The 25763-nt window shown below is 34.8% G+C and overlaps 3 protein-coding genes across 9 annotated transcripts; 1 reads left to right on the top strand and 2 right to left on the bottom strand.

The window, feature by feature from the left end:
* The first annotated feature begins 7368 nt into the window (after nucleotides 1-7368).
* LOC113736579 (glucosamine 6-phosphate N-acetyltransferase-like) lies at nucleotides 7369-11520 on the top strand. Of its 5 annotated transcripts, none has more exons than XM_027263623.2 (3): nucleotides 7369-7609; nucleotides 10156-10417; nucleotides 10885-11520. In XM_027263623.2, exon 3 carries the CDS (start codon nucleotides 10926-10928, stop codon nucleotides 11403-11405), a length of 480 nt encoding a protein of 159 aa, XP_027119424.1. In that variant the 5' UTR covers nucleotides 7369-7609; nucleotides 10156-10417; nucleotides 10885-10925; the 3' UTR covers nucleotides 11406-11520. The 5 variants fall into 5 exon arrangements, with proteins under 5 accessions (XP_027119424.1, XP_027119425.1, XP_027119426.1 ...); XM_027263624.2 differs by lacking the exon at nucleotides 10156-10417 and adding an exon at nucleotides 8842-8937; XM_027263625.2 differs by lacking the exon at nucleotides 10156-10417 and adding an exon at nucleotides 8785-8937.
* Nucleotides 11521-11904: 384 nt separating this feature from the next.
* LOC113736580 (vesicle transport protein GOT1) lies at nucleotides 11905-18151 on the bottom strand. Of its 3 annotated transcripts, XM_072044718.1 has the most exons (8): nucleotides 18000-18133; nucleotides 17040-17110; nucleotides 15586-15656; nucleotides 13638-13729; nucleotides 13421-13501; nucleotides 13024-13121; nucleotides 12833-12910; nucleotides 11905-12251 (listed from the first exon to the last, which is right to left on the bottom strand). In XM_072044718.1, coding segments are annotated over exons 3-8 (378 nt in total). In that variant the 5' UTR covers nucleotides 15614-15656; nucleotides 17040-17110; nucleotides 18000-18133; the 3' UTR covers nucleotides 11905-12250. The 3 variants fall into 3 exon arrangements, with proteins under 3 accessions (XP_071900819.1, XP_027119427.2, XP_027119428.2); XM_027263626.2 differs by lacking the exon at nucleotides 17040-17110 and having other exon boundaries at nucleotides 18000-18151; XM_027263627.2 differs by lacking the exons at nucleotides 17040-17110; nucleotides 18000-18133 and adding an exon at nucleotides 17911-17935.
* Nucleotides 18152-23302: 5151 nt separating this feature from the next.
* LOC113736900 (histone-lysine N-methyltransferase ASHR2-like) lies at nucleotides 23303-24866 on the bottom strand. The gene has a single exon (XM_027264102.2). The coding sequence runs from the start codon at nucleotides 24601-24603 to the stop codon at nucleotides 23341-23343; it is 1263 nt and encodes a 420-aa protein (XP_027119903.1). The 5' UTR covers nucleotides 24604-24866; the 3' UTR covers nucleotides 23303-23340.
* Between the last annotated feature and the right edge of the window lie 897 nt (nucleotides 24867-25763).

The raw sequence follows: 25763 nt of genomic DNA, 5'->3' as shown, positions 1-25763 counted from the left end.
ACCTATCACCACCATCCACCATCACCCCCTCCCCCTCCCCCTCCCCCACCCACCACCGCTACCACCTCCTCTCTCCTCCCCCGCCCTCTTGGTCCTTCTCCATCTCTCTCTTCCTCCTACCCCCCTTCCCTCACTCATAACCACAATCGAGAATAGATCGAGGGGCGGAGAAAGGGCTGGAGGGTGGTAGGAAAGGGGAGGAAAGGAGAAAGGAGAAGGGAGGGGGTGGTAGCAGTGGTGGGTGGGGGTGGGGGGTTGTGGGTGTAGGTGATCGTATTAATTTTTTAAAAATAGTCTAAAAATATTTTAAATTTAAAAGGTACCCCAAAATATATTTCAAAAACATCACAAAAAATCTACAATAAAAATTTTTCATATACACTGCTACAGTAAAATATTTCAAAAACATATTAAAAAACAACTAATCCAAACAGAGTTATGACACACTAGTTAGCTCCCATCTTCTACAAGTGCAAGTTTTGTTTGGAATGTCAATGACATATGTGCCCTCATACGTGTGTTTAACGTCAAACAACTCCTCCTTTGATCATTTGCAATGTTGGCAGTACATTTTTTTTTTTTTTTTTTGTATTTTTTGGGCAGATTTTGTCAATTTTCTTCTTCATCATTCCCTTTTGGTTCACAATCTTTCCATTAGATAAATTCTATTTACCTCAAACATGCCAAGAATTGGCTTCTCACTTACATTTGTTATCCCTGAATTAAAGTCTAACAATGGTTGTTGAGTAGAAAATCACACTTGGGAGTGGTATGGAAGTGTGACCATGACCAGTGGTGAGGTGATGTGTTGTCCATCAATCACTTCTAGGCAGCTCCATCATACTCCCTTAAAGAGTCTATTTGATTTTGGAACATTGTCATGTAAGTTGACCTTGCACATGTCCAGAAACTCTCTTTTAATGCTTCACTAGGATTTAACTTTTATTATTATGAAGATGTCTAACATAATGCCTGTGCTCAACACCCGAAATTACTTCTTGAGTAGATCCTAGGCCTTTTACAAGTTAAGTACAAACACAAATTTATCAGTAGGCAACCATGTAATAGAATGTGACAAAAAATTAATTCATATTAAAAATGATTAACCTTTTATATATCTATCACTGATGAATGTCCAGCTTCTTTGATCACGGATTCCCAAATCGTGTTTTAGGAATTCAAGAAACCACTTCCACGGCCTCTTATTCTGAGTCTTCACTATTGCATAAGCAACTGGGTAAATGCAGCCATTGGGATCTTTCCCCATGACAGTTAAGAGCACCCCTAGATGTGAACTTCTCAAGTGGCAGTAGCCATCTACACCAAGTAAACGCTTGCATCCAGTTTTAAATCCTCTCTTTAGTGCATCAAAACAAATATATGGCATCTGAAATATTTCTTTCCTAAGGCCTTCATCTAATGTTGTCTCCATGTAGACTGTAGAATCCAAATTTCCCTTTCAGCAACTCTTTACAATAATCTCATAACCTTTCATATTGGTCTTTTTATAGCTTCCATGGAGTAACACTTTTCCCTTCATGAATGTCTTTTAAACTAGAGTCACTCTCTTGTTCAATCTTAAATAGTCTACATACTTTCTTGCCAAGATTCTCGAGGTTGCTCTCTTATGGTAAAAGGTCCTACCACATTTGTGTTCTAGACCTATTGTCTTCATCACCCTCTTCAACTTCAGAAGCAAACAACATCCATATACAGTTTTCAGCCTTGTATTTGACTCTCATTCTTGCAGCATCTTGCTCCACGCACTTAAATGTCCTTGCCCATTTGACTACATAGTTGTCAACTACTGTCTTGAACAACTGTTAACATGGAATTTTGGATATTCCATGTCAATTTTAGGTTTGAATCTCGCAAATTTAGGCCTCCTCCTTGTGCTATCTTCATCAAAGAAAGAATACACACTTTTCAACTCATCTGAGACCATTGAATCAGATTCTTCTTAGACTAGAATCTAGTCTCTATCATCAAGGTGTAGCTCATTCATAGCAGTCGCCTTGGCTCTACCCTTTTAAAGTGCTACCTCCATTGCCAGCTTGCAAATTACCAATGCGCATCCAGCTCTTTCTTAGGACCCACAACACAAGTTTGGAATATCTCATCATCATCATCTTTACTAAAATCATAGTCACTGTCATGGAAGCTATCACCTTTAGACGAATCTGAATGTGTAACTTCATTAGGGTCATTTTCTTCATGTAAAACAGCTTCTGATTTTCCCTTTTCTTCTTCAAATGCTCTATGATTTTCTCTACACGAATGCAAGTTCAATATCTTCAAAGGTTATATTGACAAAGAAATCATCTTCTTCTGCAACATTAGTGTCACAATTTGTTACACTTGAACTCTCATATTTATGATCTATAAATCTACATGGATGTCATCAACCACATACAATTCAACTTCACCATTCTGTTTACCAATAGTAACCATATCAATTGCATCATCAGTATCAATTTGCCGGAGACTAAGGATGCATTTGATAAAACTGAAGTTTGAAAATTGAAGTTTGAAATCTTGAATCTGAAGTCTGAAGTCTGAATCCATTAAGTTATTGAATTGTTAAGTATTAAATCCAATACATTTGAATACATATCACATTGAGTGATAAGTGAATAGCTTATCACTTAATTTTGGGAGCAAATTTTGCCTAGAAAATTCAATGCAACTTAATTAATTCAGATGTTCAATTTTTTATTATCAAACGATCTGAATATATTAAGATCTGAATTCATTAAATTTAAGTGATGAATTAGATCATCAAACAAGGCCTAAGGTTCCGTTTGATAAAACTGAATCTGAATTCTGAAATCTGAATACTGAAACAATTAATTTGCTGAATTTTAAGTACTAAAAAAAATATATGAATGTCTGAATTTTAATGTTAAATCTAGTTATACTATTTGATAAATATTTATAACTGAACGCTTAATAAATTTAATTTGACAATTTTGCCCTTATATCCTTTCATTAAAAAAAAATAGAATCTATGATTTAATTAGTTTAAAATTGTTAGGTATGAAAATGACAATATTTATTTTTAAATCCAACTAATATAAAAGATGAAATATATTATATGAGAAGTATGGAGAAGATGTGAGAGTCATTAAAAAAGGAGAAAAGAGAAACTAAAAATCGTTAGATAGAGAATATTAGGTTGTTTAATTGGATAAGAATTTTGAACATAATTAACAAACAAGGGTAGATTTGGTAGATAAGATAAGGTAGTTGAAATAATTCTATTGATTCTTATCAGAATTAAGCATTCAGTGAAGATTCTTGTACTGAAAAAAATACACACAGGTTCAGCACTGCTTAACAAGTTCAGCAAATAAATTTTTATTTATCAAACACTCAAAACATCTGAATGTCTGAAAAAATTCTGATTCAGCACTTTTTTATGTTATCAAACGCACCCTAAGTTTATTATCTTCATGTGGAATTCAGTACATCATCCAACAAGACTGCAGAAATCAGGCAAAATTGATTTGTTCACCCTCATGGCAATAATTTCTTTGAATGTTTCCATACTACCCTCCACATATTTCTCTTGTAGATCTCTGATATATAAACCACCATAAAAGACTTTTAGGCTAAAAAATTTCCCTTCTTGTCCTTTTTTTTTTTGAAAAAAAAAATACAGACTTGGTTTAATTAATTATATCCAAAACTTTGGCTTCTAATATGTCTCACTTTTGAGGAGCAAGAAAGCAATAAGACATTACAATTTAAAAGAAAGGGACCACATAATACGACATAAGTGGTCAAAATCAAAAGTAAAAAAAAATTCACCATCCTCAAATCTATTGATGTCTCATGAGATTAATATTTTACATAAAAATCAGTCACCCCACCAAATCCTGCAATTTTTTAAACCATTCAACACACTTAATACCAACATCAAATAGCTAAAAGATAACATAAAGCATAGCAGGTCTCAATGAAGCTTACTTGACGTTGGTGATGAGCTCGTCTGATCATTGCCATCCTTATCCCTGTCAACATTCTCCATCATCGAAGATCCTGATCTATCGATCAGATTCATATGAATTTTGGCTGCCATTAAAATTTTCTACTAAACCCCTAGAGATGGCTGAGACCATTTCCTCCAAATGTTTTGAGTTTAATCACGTGTTGTGTTAGTTCTAATCCCTTAATTGAAATATGTGATCCAACAACACAAAAATACTCGTGACTAGTCGCGCAAGAGATGTAAAATTTTGTGGCACCGCCACAAAAGTCATACATTGAAAAACAAAAAATAGTTCAAGGACTACATTGATTTAAAAAAATTCATAAGAACTAAATTGATTTTAGTGTAAATGTTCATGATTAATTTGACGAAATTCCCTTAAGTTTAAATAATTAATAATTTACTATCATATGCAGGGCACGCATATGATATTTGGTTTGCCATATTTAGAGGTATCAAAATGGGTGATTTGAACAGATTTGAGTGGATTAAAATAAATAATATGTATAAGTGAGTCAACTCAATTGTACCCATTTAATTAGGTGGATAGAAATGGATAAGTACCATTTTTGCAAGAGTGCTATACAATGTTTTCAGAATCAAACCGAACCGGCTGGTTCGACTGGTTGGACTGCGAACCAGACATACCACCTGTCCGGTCTAGTATCAAACCCGAAAGTTAATGATAAATTGATAGAAATAGGTCGAACCGTATGAACTGCTAAAAACCGTAACTCGGCGGTTTTTAAATTTTCAAAAAAATTGTCAAGAATGAAGCTGCTCAAATTCGAACCGAGTCTCCATATTCACATTAGACAATCTTACCACTAGACCACAGTCATAGAAGAAGTTCAGTTTGTCCTGAGAATTCTACTTAACTTAACTAAAAAATAGATTAAAAAAATGAAAACCTAACATTAAGAAAAGAAACAGCTGACGCACTTTTCTTTCAATCCATCACTTTCTTGAATTCAGGCTTCTACTTCTAGGCCAACAGCTCCTCCAGTTCTCCTCTTGAATTTTTTTTTTCAATTTTTTCTTCTTAATCCTTTCAAACCCAAATACCCACAACAAGATTTTCTCAAGCCTTCACCATTATTATCAAGCTATCATCTTTAGCAGATTGTAGACAAGTTGGAAATTTCAACTTTCACAAGATATTTGAGACTCAAGAGCTTTTCCTGTTTTCCATCATCTTGGTAAGTTTAATTTTTCCCTTTTCAAGGTTTTTGTTTTCTATGTTATTATCTTTAGCCAATTTTTTTGCATTTTCTTCTTTTTTCCCCTAATTTTCATCCATTTCCCCTAGTTTTTGTTTTATTTTTATTTGATTAATTAAGGATGAAATTATGAATCATTAATTATTTTGCAATCATATTTGGAGAAGCTATTTTTTGGATGAAGTATCAAATTAATAAAATTAGACATGGATGAAGTATCAAATTAATAAATTTTGTATCAATGATTGTTCTGTTTTTTCTATGCTGTATATTGTGTTTTTATTGCTTTTTCTATGCTGAAGTAATTAGTCTACCGAATGCTCATTCATCTTGAATTTTAAAGGTTTCACTAAAGCAACAAAATTAAAGACATGTTAAAGTTGTCAAACAAAAGCTTAAAAAAAAGTGCCAAATCGGACCACATGTTTGTATGTCTTGGTAAATCCATAAATGGTAACCTCAGGATCCCATCAATTGACCATTTACTTACACTTGCCGCTAGGGTCATTAGAACCATTAAATTTATTGGCACAAAACTGATTGTATCTCAATTGATGTTTGTTTCATTTAAAGCTAGTTAGTTATTCTTACTCGAAAGTTTCATTTATTCTGTATATTAGATTTTTTTTCTTTTTTAGCTCACAGCTTTTTTAATGTATTTAGTTGTATCTTTGTTTTTCAAAATTTTGGTTTTTTTTGAGTTTGAGCAATTAGAGTTATATTTTCATAATAAAATTTTAACTTTTTCAGGTTAAGTTGATGAAATTGTGAAGGTGGTATTGTTGCTTGTCATGCCACTGATGGAAGTTTGTTATTCAAATGGTTTGTCTTGAATATGAGTTGGACTCTTTTATAGACTTTTTTAAGGATTGTAAAAGAATTTCAATATTTATTTTATTTATTTTTGTGTTTTTATTTGTGATAATTGGTGAACATTTGGATTGTATCTATTTATGTTTATAATGAATTTATGAAAACTTGTAGTGAATTATTAGGGATGGCAATGGGGGCGGGTGCCCGCGGGGGGCTCTCGGGGCGGGGGGGAATTTTTTCCCCCCGCTTAGAAACGGGGCGGGGGGCGGGGGAGTATACCCCCGCCCCATCCCCCGCCCCGCCCCCCGCAAAAAAAAAAAATATATATATATATATATATAAATATATATATAATTATATATAATATGTAAGTTAATTAGTTATAAACTTATGATAATGATATTATTAGTTAGATGTATTATATAATGTATATTAGTTTATGTAATATAATTGATATTATCAATTATATGAATAATTCTACATGTCTACTAATAGAATTTATTAATTAGTTATACTAAATTTACTAATACATTTATACTAAATTTCTAATTACACTTAATAGAATAACACTTTTTTCTCAAAAAAAAGCACAAACACAATAATGAATTAGTGATTGCATTTGTACTAAAAGTGAAAACTTGACTATTTTAGTTATATTTATTTCATCATATTGGATTGTATTCAAATAACTTATGTTTGATTGTTTTTATGAGTTTCAATTGTAAAATTACAATGAATAATAATTTGGTGATGTGTTGATATTTTAGTACTTGATTATTTATTAAAATTTAATTATAATAAAATTATATAATAAAATTTTATTAACCCCGCGGGGGCACCCGCGGGGGAAGCGGGGCAAGGCGGGGCGGGGCGGGGGCGGGGCGGGGCGGGGGGAGCAGGAGGCGGGGGACGGGGCGGGGGACGGGGGGAACTAATAGGCAACGGGGCGGGGGACGGGGGAGGGGTCCCCCGCCCCAACCCCGCCCCGTTGCCATCCCTATGAATTATGATATTTTAATTATGTTTATCATTCCAGGTTTTATGTATAACTTTTAGGAAATTTGTTATTATCTCAACTTAAATTTAGTTATGTTGGTGAATGCATTTTACAAACTTATGTTATCAATAACCATGTTAAATTATACATTAGCCGTCAAGTTCAAGTGTAGAATAAAGACCTGTGAAGTACTTAACACTAAAGTTACAAAAAAAAAAAAAAAAAAAAAGCAGAAAACAAGTCAACCGGCTGGTTGGACCGGTCGGACAACGAACCGGTCCCTCTCCAGTTCGCTGGCGGGTCCGAGTTTAAAAACATTGGTGCTATAACGACTACTTTTTGTTTGTCTCAACCAAGATGGATTTTGCGAGGAACTTGGAAATTTACCACAGGTCCACAACCCATTAGTGCAATTTGCTCCCTCGTTTTCACCGATTTCGTTCCCTCCTTCGCAGCACCGCCGTCGCTCCCATTCCCGTCAGTTCTAGTCAACTAAACCCATTCTCTCTCTCTAAATCCTCCTAAAAATTTACCCAACCCAGAATCCCAGATCGAGCGAGGATGAATTTAGCCGGCAAGTGATCGGAGGTAAATCTTCATCTTTTTCTTGCTGATATCTTCGTCTTTGTTTTCCTTGTGCGCTTAAATTGTTTGATAATTAGGAGGGAACGGGTCTGTGTCTGTTTCTGGTTCTAGGTTTTTGAGTTTCCAATCAATATTCGTTAAATCAAAGCTTTTGTGCAGGCTAATTAACTTGAATTATTGGGGTTATTGCATTTCATTTGCCTGTGGCTAGCTGCTGTGAAGACTAGGAGTTGTAGGTCTTTTGGTTGTAATGCTAATATTTCTTGCTTACTGATCGTTGAAGTTGCAGCAGCTTGCGCATGATTGTGTGGGTTGGAGGGGATGGGTTGGGTCTCGCAAATGAACTGAATTTCTGGTCTAGTAGCAAGTTAGAAGAGCATTTCTGTAGAAAACACTGATTTTCCTGTCGAATTCTATTGCGCGAGGATACATTATAGTCTTTCTTACATCATTATGCCTGTGGGCTGTGGTGTAGTGGGATATTGTTTCTTATCTCTTGCCGCCCTTTCTCAGATTTTCCGTTAATTCTCTGCTTCTTCTAACAAGAAAAGGCTCAGAGGCATTTCACTGCCAATTTTCCCTATTTTTTCTTCGTTCTTTCCCCTCATTTACTTGTGGAATATTCTTATTCAGGCAGCTTTTGCTTTCACTTTTTTAACCTTTCTGTGTATTTTAATTTCACTGCTGATTTTTTTTTCCCTTTTTCCTGTTAGTCTTTATTAGTATTGTAAATGCATTGGTGACAATTTTTGGTTTAGCTTTAATTTGAAATTAATCAAATAAAGGATAGTTGTTTTCGTGCATATAAGATGTTTGTGAAAAGCCTTAATGAAAATCTAAATACAAGTGCCTAATGGAACAAGAATTCTTTCCATGTCCTATGATATCGTTTGTAAGCAGGTTCCAACAACCATGGCTTTGTTTTTTCCTTCATTTTGCTGATGTTTCTCTTTTATGTTTTCCATTGATTTTACCTTTTGTTATTTCTGGATTTTAAATGTTCTTGGTATTTTTGGTTAGTGTTTGGGAATTCTTCCTCTCTCCTGTTAGTTCTCAAAAATGCTTGGACATATGAGGAGAGTTTTGCTTTTCATATAGGCTTGCTTCTGAATTATTATTGTTATTTTTTTTGCTTCATGTACTAGTGCATAAATTTCTGAGTTGTTCAATCCTTTTAGATAGCCATGGATATATGTACAAGGCTGAAATAACTCCAAATAGTATATTTCGGTCAGGAGATGGGCTGGTAACTGAAAAGTCAGATATACATAGAGGGGCAATCAAGTGCAACCTAATAAAAAATTCAGTGAATTAATATCTGTGACGAAAAGGTAATTGCATGCTCCAAAGTACACCGTTTCATATGCTGGATATTGTTGTGTTTGTTTCTGATATCAAACATATACTGAACTTTTTGTTCTTTGGTCTTCAGAATTAAATGGCTGCATAAGCATTTCAGATTAGTAATGATCCATTTATGCTCCTCTAGATTCTAAACAGAGGAGCTGTAATTTTAGTGTAAGTGAAAAATTATAGTTGTATTTCAGTTGCACTTCTTAATACAACATTCAATATCTAAATAGTATGGACAAAATTCTTGGACAGCAATTTGTTCTTAAATATTATTCTTTGAAGATAGTTTAGACCTTGACATGTACTACATCCCTAAACCATGGTGGTTTTTTGTTCCCAATCAAATTAATGTTTTTTGCCAATAAGGTATCAATAGAAGCACCATCATAAAGGAATCTAGAGAAGATGGTCCTTTCAGGTTAAATAAATTTCCTTTTAATTAATTAAGTAACTGATTAATTCAAGTCAAAAGATACTTAAGTGTCTAATAGAGAAAATAATTCCTTCCTATGTCATTCACTGCTCCTCTGATGCGAAAGTTAGCGCTGATCTAAATCTTTCGTTCAGTTCTACCTGTGAGATTATGTGGAATTAATTCTCATGGATTGGTAAATCTTCTGGAGTAAAACTTTGAAAAGCTTCTGCAACAGTTTAGTGGAGTAAAAGAGGTGCATCTGTTGGTTCTCAATTCTCATTTTTCATTGTTTACTTGATTAAATTGTTTAAATGTGTCTGATGTTCTTCAAAGTTTCTTAGCACCTGATATCTCCATCCATCACTGAATTTTGCGACTCTTTGCTTTTGATTCATGCTTTACAAAGCATACTTGTACAATTTCACATAGTCTACATTTTCCTACCACTGCCCGCTGCAATTGCCACTATCCAAAGCACAAGCCGCGATCCTTTTCAGGCTCAATCTCAGTCCTTATGTCAATACTGTAATTACAAAAACTGGTCCAATCCTATGATTTCTACTTATTGAGTTACTACTATTATATCTGCTTAGCTATATGTAAGTATCTACCTAGAAATATTGCTGACAACCTATCTATGCATTCATGTATATAGTACAATCTATATGCTACTTGCAATGCAGTAAGATGACCTTGTGATTACCATATTACATACAAATATGCTGTTAATATTGCGGACCTTATCTTTTGTTCATGCAACAATCCCAATATCCCATTACAGGTTTCCCTATTATAACAACCACATAGGGCAACTCATGCAATGCGTGAGTAAATAAAAGCAGCAAAACTGTAAGGAACAGTGATCTTCATCCAGTTTCAAGGTTATATTGGGTGCACTGGTGGGCTTTTCTGTCTTTTCTTGTGCACATTCTTGGTCTTTTCACACTTTTCTTGCTGGCGCGTGGCAAAGATACAGTCCTCAATGCTGCATCTCTCTTGTTGTGACCATCTGATTTTTTCATTGGCTAAGGTGATGTCATTGGGTATGACTTTCCTCTCTTCTCTCTCTTCTTTTCTCTCTCCTCTCTTCTCACTCACCACCGCCCAAAGCGTCAAATGTGCATCTTTCCTCTTCCTTCTCTTCCCCTCCTTTCCTCCCACTCCGCATTCAGATGAAAACTGCTGGCTATAGAAATATCTCGGTAAGGTAGAGAAATATATCTTCTCTGAGTCTCCATGTTTTTTTTGGTGTCGAATTCTTATTTGATCTTGAGTCGTGTCTCTATCCTGTTTGTTTGAATTATCAATGCCAATGGGAAGAGATCTAGATCATTTTTCTTGTTTTAGCTAGGATCAGAAAACTGTATCAAATGGTAAGAGTAGTATCTCCACTTTCATCCTCCATCGTATAGCTTATGTCATTGTCATTTAGAACATGTATTGCAAATTCATATCTTTCATTCAGGGCAGGTGTTGGATTAAATGATGAATTTTTTGTCTTTATTGATAGCTCGTTTATTAGGAGATCCAGAACGAAGCTAGAAAGTCTCGATGGAAGATAAACCAGGGAATGTTAGTATTGAACAGGAGAGATTTCAACTTCGAAGGCTTGAGATCTCCGACAAGAAGAAGGGTTTTATCGAATTATTACAACAACTGACTGTCTGTGAATCTGTATCTGACAAGGACTTTGAAGAACGATATCAAGAGCTTGCTAAACATGGTGATGAGCATGTTATATGTGTAATTGAAGATCGACATGGTGGGAAGATTGTTGCTAGTGGAAGTGTTTTTATTGAAAAGAAGTTTATAAGAAACTGTGGCAAAGTTGGCCACATTGAGGATGTTGTTGTTGATTCCTCAATCAGAGGAATGCAATTAGGAAAGAAAATTGTTGGGTTCCTCACTGACCATGCTTGTTCAATGGGTTGCTATAAAGTGATCCTCGACTGCAGCTTGGAGAACAAACCTTTTTATGAGAAGTGTGGGTATAAACAAAAAGAGGTTCAGATGGTAAAATACTTTATCTGAATGCATCTTTTTTTTTTTTTTTTAAATAAATTTTGGGGTCCCAATTGTACTAGCTGATTAAAAGCTAACACACCATTACAAGTTCTTTTTTTATCAACTTGTCGCAGATTATACAGTTTGCTGTTGTTCTTTTAGAGCATAATTATGTGTGTGCCAATCAAGGGATCTTGAAATTTAATCTGGAAGTTCATTAATCCATTTGGTATTCTCTCAGATTTGAGCTTCATCTGAAAATGCTTATAAAACTTCATCTGAAAATGCTTATAAAACTGTTGTACCAAAACATTTTTTTGAAATTAAAAAGCACAATGCTATAGGCAAATTTTGATGTTCCTATATTTGAGCGGGTAATCATTAGTCACGCAAGCCCCTTTTCAGTTGTAAATTACAAATTGACTGCATATAAAAGCCTCGACAATGTGGCTGTAGAAAACAAGCCAGGCACTAGTCTGTAGCCAAAAAGTGGCTGGTGCAAGAGGTGCAACTCTTTTGTGGTCAATTCACTGTCAATGTTCTCTGAATATCTACTTTTGCCACTCATAGGGAAACAATAAACTTCGTATGAAAAAGGAACTCCGACAAGAAGTAGGATGAAGACAATATAATTACATTTGACAGCCATTAGAATACATAATCCCAAATATTAACTGAAGATAAAAATTGTAAATCATCTGCTTTAACACTTTGTTAGTAGGTCCTTTGATTGCTTCTGCAAATTTGATGAAGTCTTTCTGTCCTTCAACTGGAAAAAATTCATGCTTTTCAGTCCTTCAACCAGGAGGCAGTTTTGAACTGAGCAACGTAAGCAGAAGATCAAACAGGAAGCTATCATAGACGATCAAGAATCTGAGATTGCAAACCATTAGTTAGCTATTGGTTAGGTGACCACATAAAAAATGGGTACCTGCATGCGAATGTGTGTGAGAGAGAGAGTGAGTGTGAGAGAGAGAGAGAGAGAGACCAAATTTGCAGCAATCAGGCAGTAATATATACGTTGCTAAATAAGTAGTCCTTTCTGTATATACCAGATGTGATTTTGAACAAGCAGTCCTTTCTGTATTAGTAAACAATAACTCTCATTTTGGCATATTTTTATAACACCACGATAGTTCAAGAATATCCAACATGAGCTAGGTGGTCAATATCCAAAACGTTGCCGGCTTGCCAAAAAAAATCCTAGGTGGTCAGTATTACAAATCTTTACTAGAAATGGCATTCCTCAACATATGTTGTGAAATAGTGCCTGAGGATGTTTTTTAGCATGGCAGGCAACCATGAATGAGGCTTCTATCCCAGAATACTCTACCTCCACATGATGCCCAATAATTCCTTCCATTAAATGAAATAACTATTGGAGATGCTTCCATAGCATTACAACACCCAAGCAAGGGATAGCCAGTTGAGAAAGAAGGCCAAAATACACTCACCAGTGTCGGATATACTGCAGCAGCCATCCAAGTAGCGGAATCTGATAGAGAAATACCTTAATAGATGGCCAAAATCCACTGAGAGGATAAATATCAACACATAAATGTATTAGTACTAGTTCTTAGAATAGGACTCAGAAAATAAAACAAAGTACGACAATTTAATCAAGGTATTATCATTACGAACTGACCCAAAGAGAAAAACGCAGCCATACAATTCTGTGATTATACCAGCTATTGGCCAACGAACAAATATGAGGAACATCCCAAGAAGAAATGAAACAGATCCCTGAAACAAAAGATGAAGAGAAAACAAGTAATAACATCCAATTCTCTTCTTTATTTGTATGCTACTATCTTGAAGAATCAAGGAAATCGTTCTAGTAAGTTTTATCGTGCTTCTGACTAGCATGCGCAAAGTATTTCATTTAATTGTCAGAAGAAACACCAAACAGATCTACATACTGAAACAAATGCAAGATAGTTATAATGCCAATAAAGAATATGCAGAGAAGGTAATCAAGCAAACTCAAGTAAGATCTTTGCATCGTTCTCATCAAGACAAAGGCTGTTGTGCCTCATGAATACCTTATAGTTCCTTCTGTCTGTAAAAAGTTGCAGTGTCGACCGCCAACCCAGTAAAAGGGCAACACCTGCCAACCATAATATCTACTAACAAAGGCATGAGATGGACACAAGTAATTTTTTATAGACTCAAGTAATTTTTTATAGACTCAAGTAATTTTTTATTCTATACTTGGATATCATCTAATAAGCAAATCTTAATTACAAACTACTCTCTTACATTTCCCAGAGCAAGCAAACCCCTGTCAAAAAATAGAATGATGCCAAGAAATGAGAAGAGGATCCCAAAACCAACAAGACCTATGCCAACCTCTGCACAAAGAAAATCCCATGATGGAGATGTTAGAAGCCCACTTGAATTGAGCAAAATGTAAGACATGGCAGGAAAAGGAGAAAAAACTAGAATTATTATTTATGACAAGCAATTATCCACAGATACATATAAACTGCAAAAGAAAAATAGAACTACCATTTTGAACATGCAACTATTGACAGTTCAACTCTTTAACATCTACCAATAAGGCAAAATGAACTTTAACAGAGTTGCAGTCAAACTTAAGCTTTACCAAAGGGTATTGTGAACCTAACGGAAATTCAATTTCACACTCAAAATGCCTTGAAGTTTCAATGAGATCGTTTATGTCAAAAGTTAAAACTATCACAATATTTCTGCCAACTACTGTACCAATATGAACTTTTCAGGAGCTTTTGTCCATGAAAATATTTGATGTCCATATCTACCCATGCTTCGACAAGATTTATTAGGTTACTAAAAACACATCCAAGCTCTTTCATTAAGTGAGAACATTTAACAGCTCTCTTCACCACTTAAAAGTCACTTCAAATACGTTAAAGGGAGTTCAGTTTATCTTAAATTCAAGGAACTTGTGCGTGCAAATAGTCACCTTCAAATCAAGTAGATGCACTATTTACAGAAATTTTTGTTTCTTGTAGATGTACTTGGTTCTACTATCTTTCACCACCAACCAGGTTTTCTAATCAAAAGAATCAAATAACTTACAGCAGTCCTCTCTCTATGTGTCTCAAATGAAACTGACCAATGAAATGCCCCTGCACCCATCCCACCCCAAATTTATGAGCTACAAAAAAAAAACTAAAACCATATAAAGACGGTCTCTTCTCTTTTGTATATGAGAAAATTAATGGACACTGTCAAATTTTGGGATAAATAAAAGTTTTTCTTTGATAAAATGAATAAACACATGCGAACTTTGTGCATGTTGCTAGTACCACCACCATATGTTTTGGGCAAAGGTCATGGTAATGAATACATCCCCCCCCCCCCCTCTCAAAAACCCCCAGAAAATTAAAGAAGGAAGAAGAAAAGAAAATACTATTACATCGTTTTCTTTGTGAAACAAGTCACCTCAACTATACCCCTGTTCAAAGCCTCATTCTAATTGACAGAATAGACTCCAAACCAGTTTAGTAACTGTTTGAAAGATTATGTACATTACCTAAATGGACTGCAGAGTATCATCAAAATTTTCAAAACCTGCTAGCTAGTTAGTCCAAAACATACCCACTTTATGGCCATAATTGTACACCCTAATCCTATAAAACTACACTACACATAAACCCAAAGTTGAAAACTTGACTTAGCAAATATCCGCACATGATTTGCTCAAAGGAAAGATAAAATTCCAGTGTAGTAAACCAGCATCTAATTGTGGATCAAAAAAGATGCTACTCTCCAGTTAGGAATTAGTCTTCTACTTCTAGTTACAAAACATGAAGACTTGTCCATCTATTGATATTGTGAATGCAGAGAAGGATGTACTTTGCAACAAAATTGTAAGTACTAAAAAGAAAATACCATAGAAAATAGACAGGCTAAGCAATGTTTTTATCTGGAATCAAAAAGCTTGATAAAGACTCTTCAGTTAGGAATTAGTCTTCTACTTCTAGTCACAAAACATGAAGACTCAAACGTCTATTGATATTGTGAAGGCAGAGAAGGATGTAGTTTGCAACAAAATTAGGAGTACAAAAAAGGAAAATACCATAGAAAATAGACAGGCTAAGAGATACTTTTATCTGGAATCACAAAGCTTATACCAAGTTTAGACTGCCAAATGTTCAAAATGAGAAAAGCAGCCAGATGTAGAATAGATGAAATTTAAACGTATTCAACAATCAAAACTTACTCTTTTGCTCACTGATTTCATAAGCCATCTTGCTGGTGCTAAAAATTGTGTTGAAAGCGAAAACAAAGCTCCTTCAAACAAATTACAGTGTAAAACTTCCAGTAGAAAGAACATTATTCAACAAAACTAGGAAAACACATATTTAAAGAACAAGAAGTCATTAACCAACAAATGTTAAGCAGACAAAGATGCACTTTAATATAACATTTACTGCTAACTGTCACTAGTAACACAGAATGTCCAGAAAATATATGCTTTCAAGGTTAAAGAAAAAAAAAAGGAAGTCCAGTCACCCATACCCTTTGTTGAACCTAAATTATCTCCATAGTTCACCAAATACTTCTACTAATCTAGTCATAGGAACAAATAACAGAAGCTAGTGACTAAGCTAAACTTGACCAGAAAAGGTCGAAAGACTAGAAATGCATGGAGCAATTAAATGAAAGCAGAATTATCTTTTTATCCCTAGTCTCCATCTTTCATGGATGGCAAGAAGTCTCACTATCTTTACACTTCCTACTGCCCAATTAGATGCACCCTTGGTTTCAAAACTTGGATCATAAATAAAAATTCAAGAATAAAGATTTATAACCACAAGAGTGCTTAGATTTCCTAGATGATTGAAACATAACAACAAGATTTCCATCAGATTAGAGTTTCATCATTGTGTTCTCTAAAAGTAAACATAGGAGAAATTGGGCAGAGGAGTATCAGGTTGCTGTTAGAGCAGTCAGTCAAGCTTCAGCCATAATAGGGGTGTTCAATAAATCACCCAACAAGATAGCAGACCAATTAAACAGCTTATTCAAATTTTAGAAGGTGAGCTAGAGTTCTTTGAAAATTAAACATTAAAAAAATAGAAACGTTAAGAAACTTCAGCACTATGGAATGGCAGTTTTGCTCCTTATGCAAAATAAAGTAACCTTGGTGCAACTATATTTATTGACACGGTAAGCTGGGTAATATCACACAAAGAAATTGAAAGTATATGCAATGCACTTATGCATGAGAGGATACATATCTCAAAAAATATAAGCCACCTTCAAGAATACTTGTTTAGCATGCAGAAAATGAAGAATTCTAAGCTTTAACTGGGTCCAAGTCAAAAGTGGATTTCAATTAACCTACTATCATAGTATGCAATTTATTTGAAGTGATCCACGTTGACTCCATGAAAATCAGAACCCAAATTCTGTTTGAGCTAAAAATAAGTGTATTTAGATACTAGAGGTTTCTCGATGTCATATCCAACATGACCCATTTAGTAAACTATTCATTAAGACAGATAAGAGCCAAGTGGTTGACAGGAATAACATGAATAACTCGTCAAGACAAACTATTGACCCATGCCCATTTCATTGGATGTAGATTTTATATTCAAATCTTCTCAATATAAACATTTATGCCATAGCTCCAAGAGGGAAAAAAATAAGGATTAAGTAGCTAGCTATTGCCAGAGTTATGAATAAAATTCCATGCTTCATCATGCTACCACAGTCTGGAGTCTGGACACATAAATAAGGGCCTAAGGCAAAAAAAAAAAAAATCTTTCATCAGCTGGCTTTCATAACAAATGTTCCGAAAGTAAAATCCATATCAGTTTACATCACATGATGACATGGTTCCTACAATATTGCCAATGTCTATATGACTAGAAAGACTCTCTTTCCTGCTGAAGCCCATCTATAAAGTTCCCTAATTTTCCTAGAAAATATCCATAATATTGCTTATCCGCAATGACTACATAAATTGATCATCCTTTCAGCATGTCATCAAAATCAAACCTTTTGTCCAGTTAGGAACAATACAAAATCTTGGATACAAAATAGTCCCTTTTACAACTAACAACAATATAACACCTTCAGATCAATACTGCCTGCTTATTTTTTTTTTACTTAAAATTGAAGCTTGCTTATTGCTCAAAATCTATCTATACCAATCCTTCCTCCTATCCCCAGCTCTCAATACGAAACTTATCGAAAGCAACTTTGGACATTTATATCATACAAAACCATAAAGGAACATATATGTAGAATTTCTTGAAAACTTTATCATGCACTTTTCCATTTTAAGCAATTTAAAGAACTACAGACAGTGATATGCTTCTGAACCCATAAAACTTTCCGATCTTAAATACTGAACCTGAAATTAATAATGATCGTTAACAAAATCTGAAGTAGAATTCAAATTGGGAATTTCAATTTCTTTTCGTGCTAGAATAAAAAAAAATTGCAATAGATTCAAAACAACTGAAGTTATTAAAAAAAAAAAGTATACATATAATCAAAAGGAAGCTCGGGGTAAATAAAGAACGGAAATTCGTACAGAGGAAGAGGAAAAACAGAGGAAATTCTTCAAAATTAGGAGCATTTCATATAAATTAAGACACAGAATTACAAGAAAGAGAGAATTACCTAGGTTTTAAGTTTTAACCTTTGCTTCCAAAGAGAGGTTTGTTAAAATTTTGAAATGTTGGTTAATTTATAGTTAACAGGGTTCGCCATACGGATTATGGGCCTAAACGAGGTGACTGGATTTGGCCTGCTAGCATAGTTATTAAATCAAGCCCGAGGAGGAACCGGCGAAAGAGGTGAATTAACGAGTTATCGATTTATTCAGTGGGTGAGTTGTTGAACCGCTCTGGTTGAATCGATGGCCCATTAAATATATTTAAAAAGTATGTCTCATAATTTTTAATATGGTTGACACTATGATAAACTATACCATAGTAAGTGCTCATTTAATCTAATTCATTATAGAATCATTAATTTTTATAAGAATCAAGAAAACCTAAATTTAATTAGTAATCCACCAAACTTCAAGTATAAAATTTTATCTATATTTAGTGTAATTATTTAGTTTATTTATGAATAGGGCTACATATGAGTTAAGCAACTCGTAAGCAATTCGAGTCGAGATCTAGATGACCAAGTCAAGTTTGAAGTCAAACTCAAATAAGCTCGCGAACCAACTTAATTATATATATATACATATATATATTATTTTAATAGTGAAATTACATATATATCTCTAATATTTTACTATTTTTAAGAAAAATTACTATTTGATTCATTTTTTAAAAATAAAATAATTATTTTTATTTTTTAAACTTGAGCTCGAGTTTGGCTCAGTTTGAATTTGAGATCGAACTCGAACTTTACATTGAGAGCTCATCAAACTTGAGTTCGATAAAATTAAGTCGAGACTTGATTCGGACATGTGAAAACTTGACTCAATTCAGTTTGTTTGCAACCCTATTTACGAATTTTAAGTGCAAAAGGTTAATAGGAACGATATTTGCCTTTAAAATGAATTGTTCAATATGTTATTTTTTAAATCCATTTCATAACTTATAAAGTTTGGGGAATAATAAAATTTTATTAAAAAATTTCAAATAAATTTTTTTTTGGAGAAATAAAATAACAATAAATAGTCTAATATATAATATAAGAAAGACTAACAACCAACACATGGGTTGGTGGTCCAGCAGTGATTGCACTTGGCTTGCACACATGAGGCCCGGTGTTTGATTCACCATCCTAGCATCTCCTCAAAATTTTTCCCCCAATAACATGCTAGACTCAGGTTCCTTACAAAATCGGTGGGTTCACTAAGTTGATTGGTTGAACCATCGGGTTGAGTTGACTTTAATAACTATATGTCTGCTAGTACTCGAGTTCTTGGATAGGAGTGTAAATAAGTCTAAACATGCCGAACACATTGGCATTCAAACTTGTTTAATTATTTTGACGAGTTTGCAATTTTGTTCAAACTTTACTTCTTTGTTTCTCGAGCCAAGCAATGAGTCAACCTTAAATGAGTTCTTATCGAGTCGAACTCGAGTTGAGCTCAACTAGTTTGAATTTTTTTATTTGTAAATTTCACTTATATACTAATCGAGTCGAGTTCGAGCGAAACTTGAACGTTAATCAAATACAAATTGTTGTTCAAGCTTCGTTCGAATATCTGCTGAACCAAATTCGAATGAGTTCTTATCAAGTCGAACTTGATTCCAGTATTCAAAAGTTTGGTTTGTCTTTCAATCCTATTCTTGAATGGACTTTGATCTAGAGTAGATTTGGTTTTTGATTGCCATTCATATACTTTCAGACAATTATAAATCAGATCCTAACATACCTAAATAAATGAAGTGGAGACCAGAGAGGTTTTCATACGCGTATGATATCATTACATGGGATAGAATACGAATAGGCAAGAGACTAGAAAGAGTTTGTGTAGAATGAAGTAAAAACTGTATACTTCGTTGTGCAATTTTGAACATTGAAAGTATTATTAAATCAGTTGTAGTAACCCCACTTTGGATAGAGTGCAAATACCATTATATATATATATAGACACACACACACAACAACAAACTAAAGCTTTCATCAATCCACAAACATTATAGGGTTCCTGTCGGACAACATTACGACTGGATTCAGGCCACTATAGTGATAGGTGTAATTGTAGACTGCATTGGACGCGAATCAAGTCAAATAAGGTCAGCTCGATCTAGGCAAATTCCACTATAAGAAATTGATATTGTCATACACTATAAGAAAGGGTAAATTGCACTTTGGAGTTTAGACCCTTAAACATTAGATGCACTTTCACTTTAATCTTTATACTTCATTTTTGGACATTTTACCTTCTAAAATAAGAAATCCATCCTACTTTACTCCTTAAACATCGCTTTCGAACACTTGCCTCTCAAAGTATAAAATCCGCAATTATATTATCCGTAGCTAAAATACCACATTGCTGTGTGGAAATTGCACTGATTTGTACCACATTTTATACCTGCAGCTGATCACATTCTTGTTTGAACCAACACTGCTATAAAGATGTTTACCTTCCTCCTCTTCTTTTTCCAATTTCTCCCCGCCTGTTGTTCGACCATGCTTATCACAGGACATTATAGGGTCAAGTCTTTCTCAATTGCCTTACCAACCTTGATCACGGTCTCGTTTGACTCTCCAAGATGATCAGCAACTTCACCTTCGTTGCTTGATCTCTTCCTGCCAGTTATATCAGCATTCTTATCATCAGGAACAATATCATGCACATTTTAATCGGCTCATGACTTCAGAAATCCTTCTTGTTCGATCTTCTTCTGGCACATTTTCCCTATCAATAATCTAGGTGATTTCTTTATGTCTGCAAGCTCTTCCTGCATTAAGATGCATATTTCTCTCCATTAGTCCTTCTTTGAGGCCAAAAACCATCAAACAAAATTAGAGCAGAATCAATTTATCCAGCATTTTGTGCCAGCGCTGATTCAATAAACAAATACTTACTGCGATTTCTCTTCTTTCAGCATTGCAATTTTGTCGTCCTTTACCCTTTGTTCATTTTCAGCTTGGCCATTGATTAACTTAGAGTGCTCTATAATCTGCAAGATAGCATGCGAAATGCTGCTAATTCATAACCACTCTAATTATAAATTGTGCAAACAAAATATCTATTTCTTCACCATCTTTAACATCTTCAAACAAAACATAACTTGTTCATTCACTTTCTGCCCTCAAAAAATACACCCCTTGGTCTTCAAGCTTACAAAAGTAAATATCTATTTCTTCGTCCTCTTTTTTATTTTTTTCATTCGGCTACCATCCATGGAGTCAGTTTTCAGTTTATTTCAATCCCAACTTACAAAATGTTCTATGTCACACATAACAGCTTTCTGCAATTTTTTTTTTTCATTGGGTGAGGAGATGGGTTCAGAACATATTTGTCCCAGATGCTAGCTAAAAAAAAAAAAAAAAAACTTATTTGTCGCGAATAATTGGATAAAATTTTATTTTAGTTTATTTTTTGCTTTGTCCGAACTACCCATGGTTGTGTTCTATGAGTGAATACCATCACCGTTGTCATCCCTTCTTCTATATAGCCCTCTATTTACATCTACTGTCTGTCATCATCTACATGCCACAAATTTGCCACACTGTCGTTTAATCAAACAACATATGGAGACCACCATAGGAAATCATGCAGGCTACACAATTGAAAATTGAATAACAATAATAATAATAATATTCCAGTTCATGTGCGCACATGCAGTGCATATCAAAACAGCCATTCACAATCTCCAAGTATGGCTTAGCTGCTTGTAATCTACAGAGAATTGTAGGGTAATAGCTTTGAAGGTCCCTCTTGCGTTTGTTCTTCCTTCTCTTTGGTACAAGAATAATTTCGGATGATCTTCTTGCAGTTCAGATTTCTTTCCTTTGCAACTCCAATCTTCTCTCAGGTGATTAAACACTTGGCAGCCACTACAAAAAGATTATCCCAAGCACAATAGTCCAACTTCAAGAACGTAACACAGCTACTTTAAACTTTATTAGAGTGGAGAAGCTTCATGCTTTCCAGTCCTTTAATCAGAAAGAGCATAGAACCAAGCGACACATGAAGAATATCACCAAGTAGCAAACCTTAACCCCTTTGCAGATTATCAAGAAGCTGAAATTGCGATTGGTTAAGTCTTGATTAAACAAAGAACAAATGTATAGTGGATAGGTGAAACACAGACACCGAGAAGTGGACAAACCAAATTCGTGACAATTAAACAGTTTCTCAAGAGAACAAACAACAAAATCAAACTGGTTATGTTTAACATTGTAAGGCATCAAGTTCCTTGAAGAAAAGGAAACGTATTAGAAAACTTTAACATGTCTTTCATCTCTCACTTTTTCCCAAGCAAATGAACCTCATGGAATCTGACTTTAGAAAAGACTATTTACAAACCAAACCAGATATCTAGACAGCAAACGGACTGCATGAAGTAACCACTAGGTCTAGAGAAAACTGTATTTTCTTTACTATGGCAGCTCGAGAGGCTATATTTTACAATCAAGCCCTATCCTATTAAAAGCGGAAAGAAATGATTAGATGAAACCTTTTAGAGAAATTGCAGCAAAAGGAAATAGTTTAATTAACAAACTATACCATCTTTCTGACATCTCAACTAGTGTAATCCCAATATGTTAGTATGAAACTAAATGAATAGAGCTTATTAAAGAAGCAACCATTTTTCTCCAAAAACAAGAAGAGAAAACACAAAGGAAAGAATTAGAATGATTTTGAACAACTATTTGCCTAATGAGTTACACCGCCTACCCCCCCCCCCCCCCCCAACACACACACACACACAAATTCTCCAGGATATTATAGAACATAAGTTGCCTGAATACAAATTCTCTGTTACAGCCTTGAAACGTCAAATTTGTTTCCAACCACTTATACAGAAGGAAATTCAAAAAAATTGCACCAACTAAAGCTTTTACAGAGCCAGCGGGATGCATATGAACATTTGTTGATTGGAAAATTAACTTTAAAAACTTTCATACAAATGATCCTATCTTTGCTGAGAAAAGAAATTCTAACACAAAGGTCTCATAAGTTTCCAAGTGATGAATCCAAATCTGTGTTCAAACTTGACAAAGAAAGAAGCTTTCCTCATAGAGGATGTTAAAGCACACACAACATCATTGAGAAATGACCAATGAAAAGAAAATATCAAAGGGAAAATCATTTGTAAGGCAAAGCATGCCTCCAGAATTCTGAAGCCATCACAATATTGAATATTTAATAGACATCACAACTCATGGCATAGACAAAGAAGCAGTAATCACTCAAGGAAACATCAACTTCCACTTGGTGTGGTGTCTAATACAATAGCAGAGAAGAGCAGCACGAGAATTGAATGAAGATCAATAAGTGGCTAAAGATGGAATGATGGCAAAGCAGCACTCAGAATCATTGTTCAGCCACATTGCCATCTAAAACTTCTTTAGATTGATGCAAGCTTCCGCAAACATTGCATTCCATTACAGTAGATGTACTAGAGTCAGAAGGGGGCAGGGGAGCCAATGTGCCCCAGCAGTTGTCTTTATTACACATATATTGCAGAAAGAAATATGCGTGAGGAAAATAGCTCTCGTCTTGAGTCACACTGCCGCCATCCTCAGCCACCATTTCTTCGTTGTCGTCGTCCTCATCCATGGCAGCCCCCTCATTATCACCGAGGTTGTCTTCATCCAACTCCTCATCTTCTTGGTCAGACCAATTAGCCTCAACCCTGCACCGATCACAATCACAAGTGAAACCGTAGTCTTCCTTGAGCCTCTTTTGCCTTTCAGAGTATTTCAAGTTCACAGGGAAGTAACTAAAGGAAATCTCCCGGCCACATGGAACATCATGAATAACTCTAACAGTCATGTCAAGGTTTCTGCCATCAGCAGTGGCAGCATCGACATAATCGAACCTGCAGGCATTTGGGAGGCAATCATGATTAAAGAAAGATGCTCTCGGGTAGATACCATAGGCCCTAACAGACCTTTCTTTATCAGGGGCAAAGGGTTCCATCAAACCAAATGCATTAAGCTTGTCCTTGGCCAGCAGAGCAGCTGTCAGTTCCACAGAGAATGACAAACCAAAAGTACTTAGATTAACCGGTCCCGAAGGGAGAGACGAAACAAGGGAATGGAGAAAGAACACAGAGTCCTTAGCCTCAGGTGAGCTCATAAATGTAGATGGATCACCTTGGAGGGATAAAAGGGTCTGAAAACTCGAAGGGCAGAACATTGCTAAGTTGTAGGCCGCAACAAGAAAACGGGCCTGAACCTGGATGTCAGGCTGGCACCGGAGAAGTGGCGAAGAGCTATCTACAAATTGTTTGAGGGCTTGGCATACCCAAGGGGTATGGGAAGATGACAAAGCAAGTGATTGGCAGTTTTGACTACAGAAGATTGACAAAGAACAACTAGGACAACGACAAGACGAAGAAGGCTGTTCTTTGGCAACTAATCTGAAACAATGGGAACAATACTCAAAGTTATGATTTTGCTGAGCCTCGTGAGGTGCTACTAGCAAAGGAAGAGCAGAGTAGAGTAAAATAGGGGAATCCCGGAGGACAACTTGACCAGCCCTTAATGGCACAGAAGCCACAAGAGCCCTCCCTTTCCCTTCTAGCTCTACCATTTTCAAAAGTGGAGCTGAAGATTCAGCTGTTTCTGACATTTCTTTTCCCTAAAACCCTGATGTCAAAAACCTCTATACACTTTAAAGGTGCTTTATCCTTAACACCCTCAGAAACCCATCTCTAATTCTCCGCGAAAGATGCAATTTAGGAGATTAAAGTAAAAAATTCAACACTGACAAGAATCAATTTTTAAGCATGTTCTTGATCAAAATTCCCAGAATCAAGTCACTAAATTTACTAGATGAAATACAATATAAATAAGCGATAGCAAGAGGAGAAATAAACAAGAAAGTTAGTAGTGAAACACCTGGAGAAGAACACAAAAGGAAGAGGGCCGCAATTGGCGAGGAGAGCTAGCCACTTTCAAATGGCTACTGGGGTTCAGAAGTTTTAGAAATTGGAAGAGGGCAGAGGGTTTTGGTTGAAGACTGGAAGGTTTAGTTGATTGTTGAAATGGACTAATTATGTTGAGGCCCATCAAGTTATGAGTATAGTAATATGGGGTTTTCACTTTGACCCATCAGAAGACTCATATTTGTCCAAAAGACTAATCGAAAGGCTTCCATTTAAACTATGCATTAGCACGAGATTTTTTTTTTTTTTTTGGTCTTTTTGGTTAGTGTTGAACTTGTGAAAGATATGAATAATATGGATATTAATATCAATAATATTCTTCAGTATTTATTCATATTTATTCCATAAAAAGTGGTTAATTTAAATGTTCTACTACTATGTTAAGTTTGAAAAAATTTTAATATATCAATATTACTACAAAATGATAATATTCATGAAAAAGTGCAATTCACACACAAAAACACATGTAACAAGAGATAATAATTAGATTTTTACAATGAGTATACCCCTAAAACTAAACAACTTCACATATTTATTTCAATTAAAAACAAAAGATGCAGCAATCTAGTTTTTAATGAATGAATACTCATTAATTGTAGCAAAATTAAATGAATTTACTGATGTAACAATCAAGCTGACACTAAACAAAGTTACCCCACATGGATAAAAAAAATATTCAAATATATTAAAATAGATAAAGTTTGTTAGAAGAGATAGAAATTATAAAAAAAATAATAATTTGATGAGAGGTAGATACAAAAAATGCATAACCCATAAATCCTAAAGCAACAACTTTTTTCTTTCATTTGAATTACTGATTTTTAATCATATAAGGTAACTAAGC

Source organism: Coffea arabica, chromosome 3e (assembly GCF_036785885.1).
Source record: "Coffea arabica cultivar ET-39 chromosome 3e, Coffea Arabica ET-39 HiFi, whole genome shotgun sequence".
Taxonomy (NCBI): Eukaryota; Viridiplantae; Streptophyta; class Magnoliopsida; order Gentianales; family Rubiaceae; genus Coffea; species Coffea arabica.
Note: the sequence above shows the minus strand (reverse complement) of the source record. Positions and strands in the feature narration are given on the sequence as shown.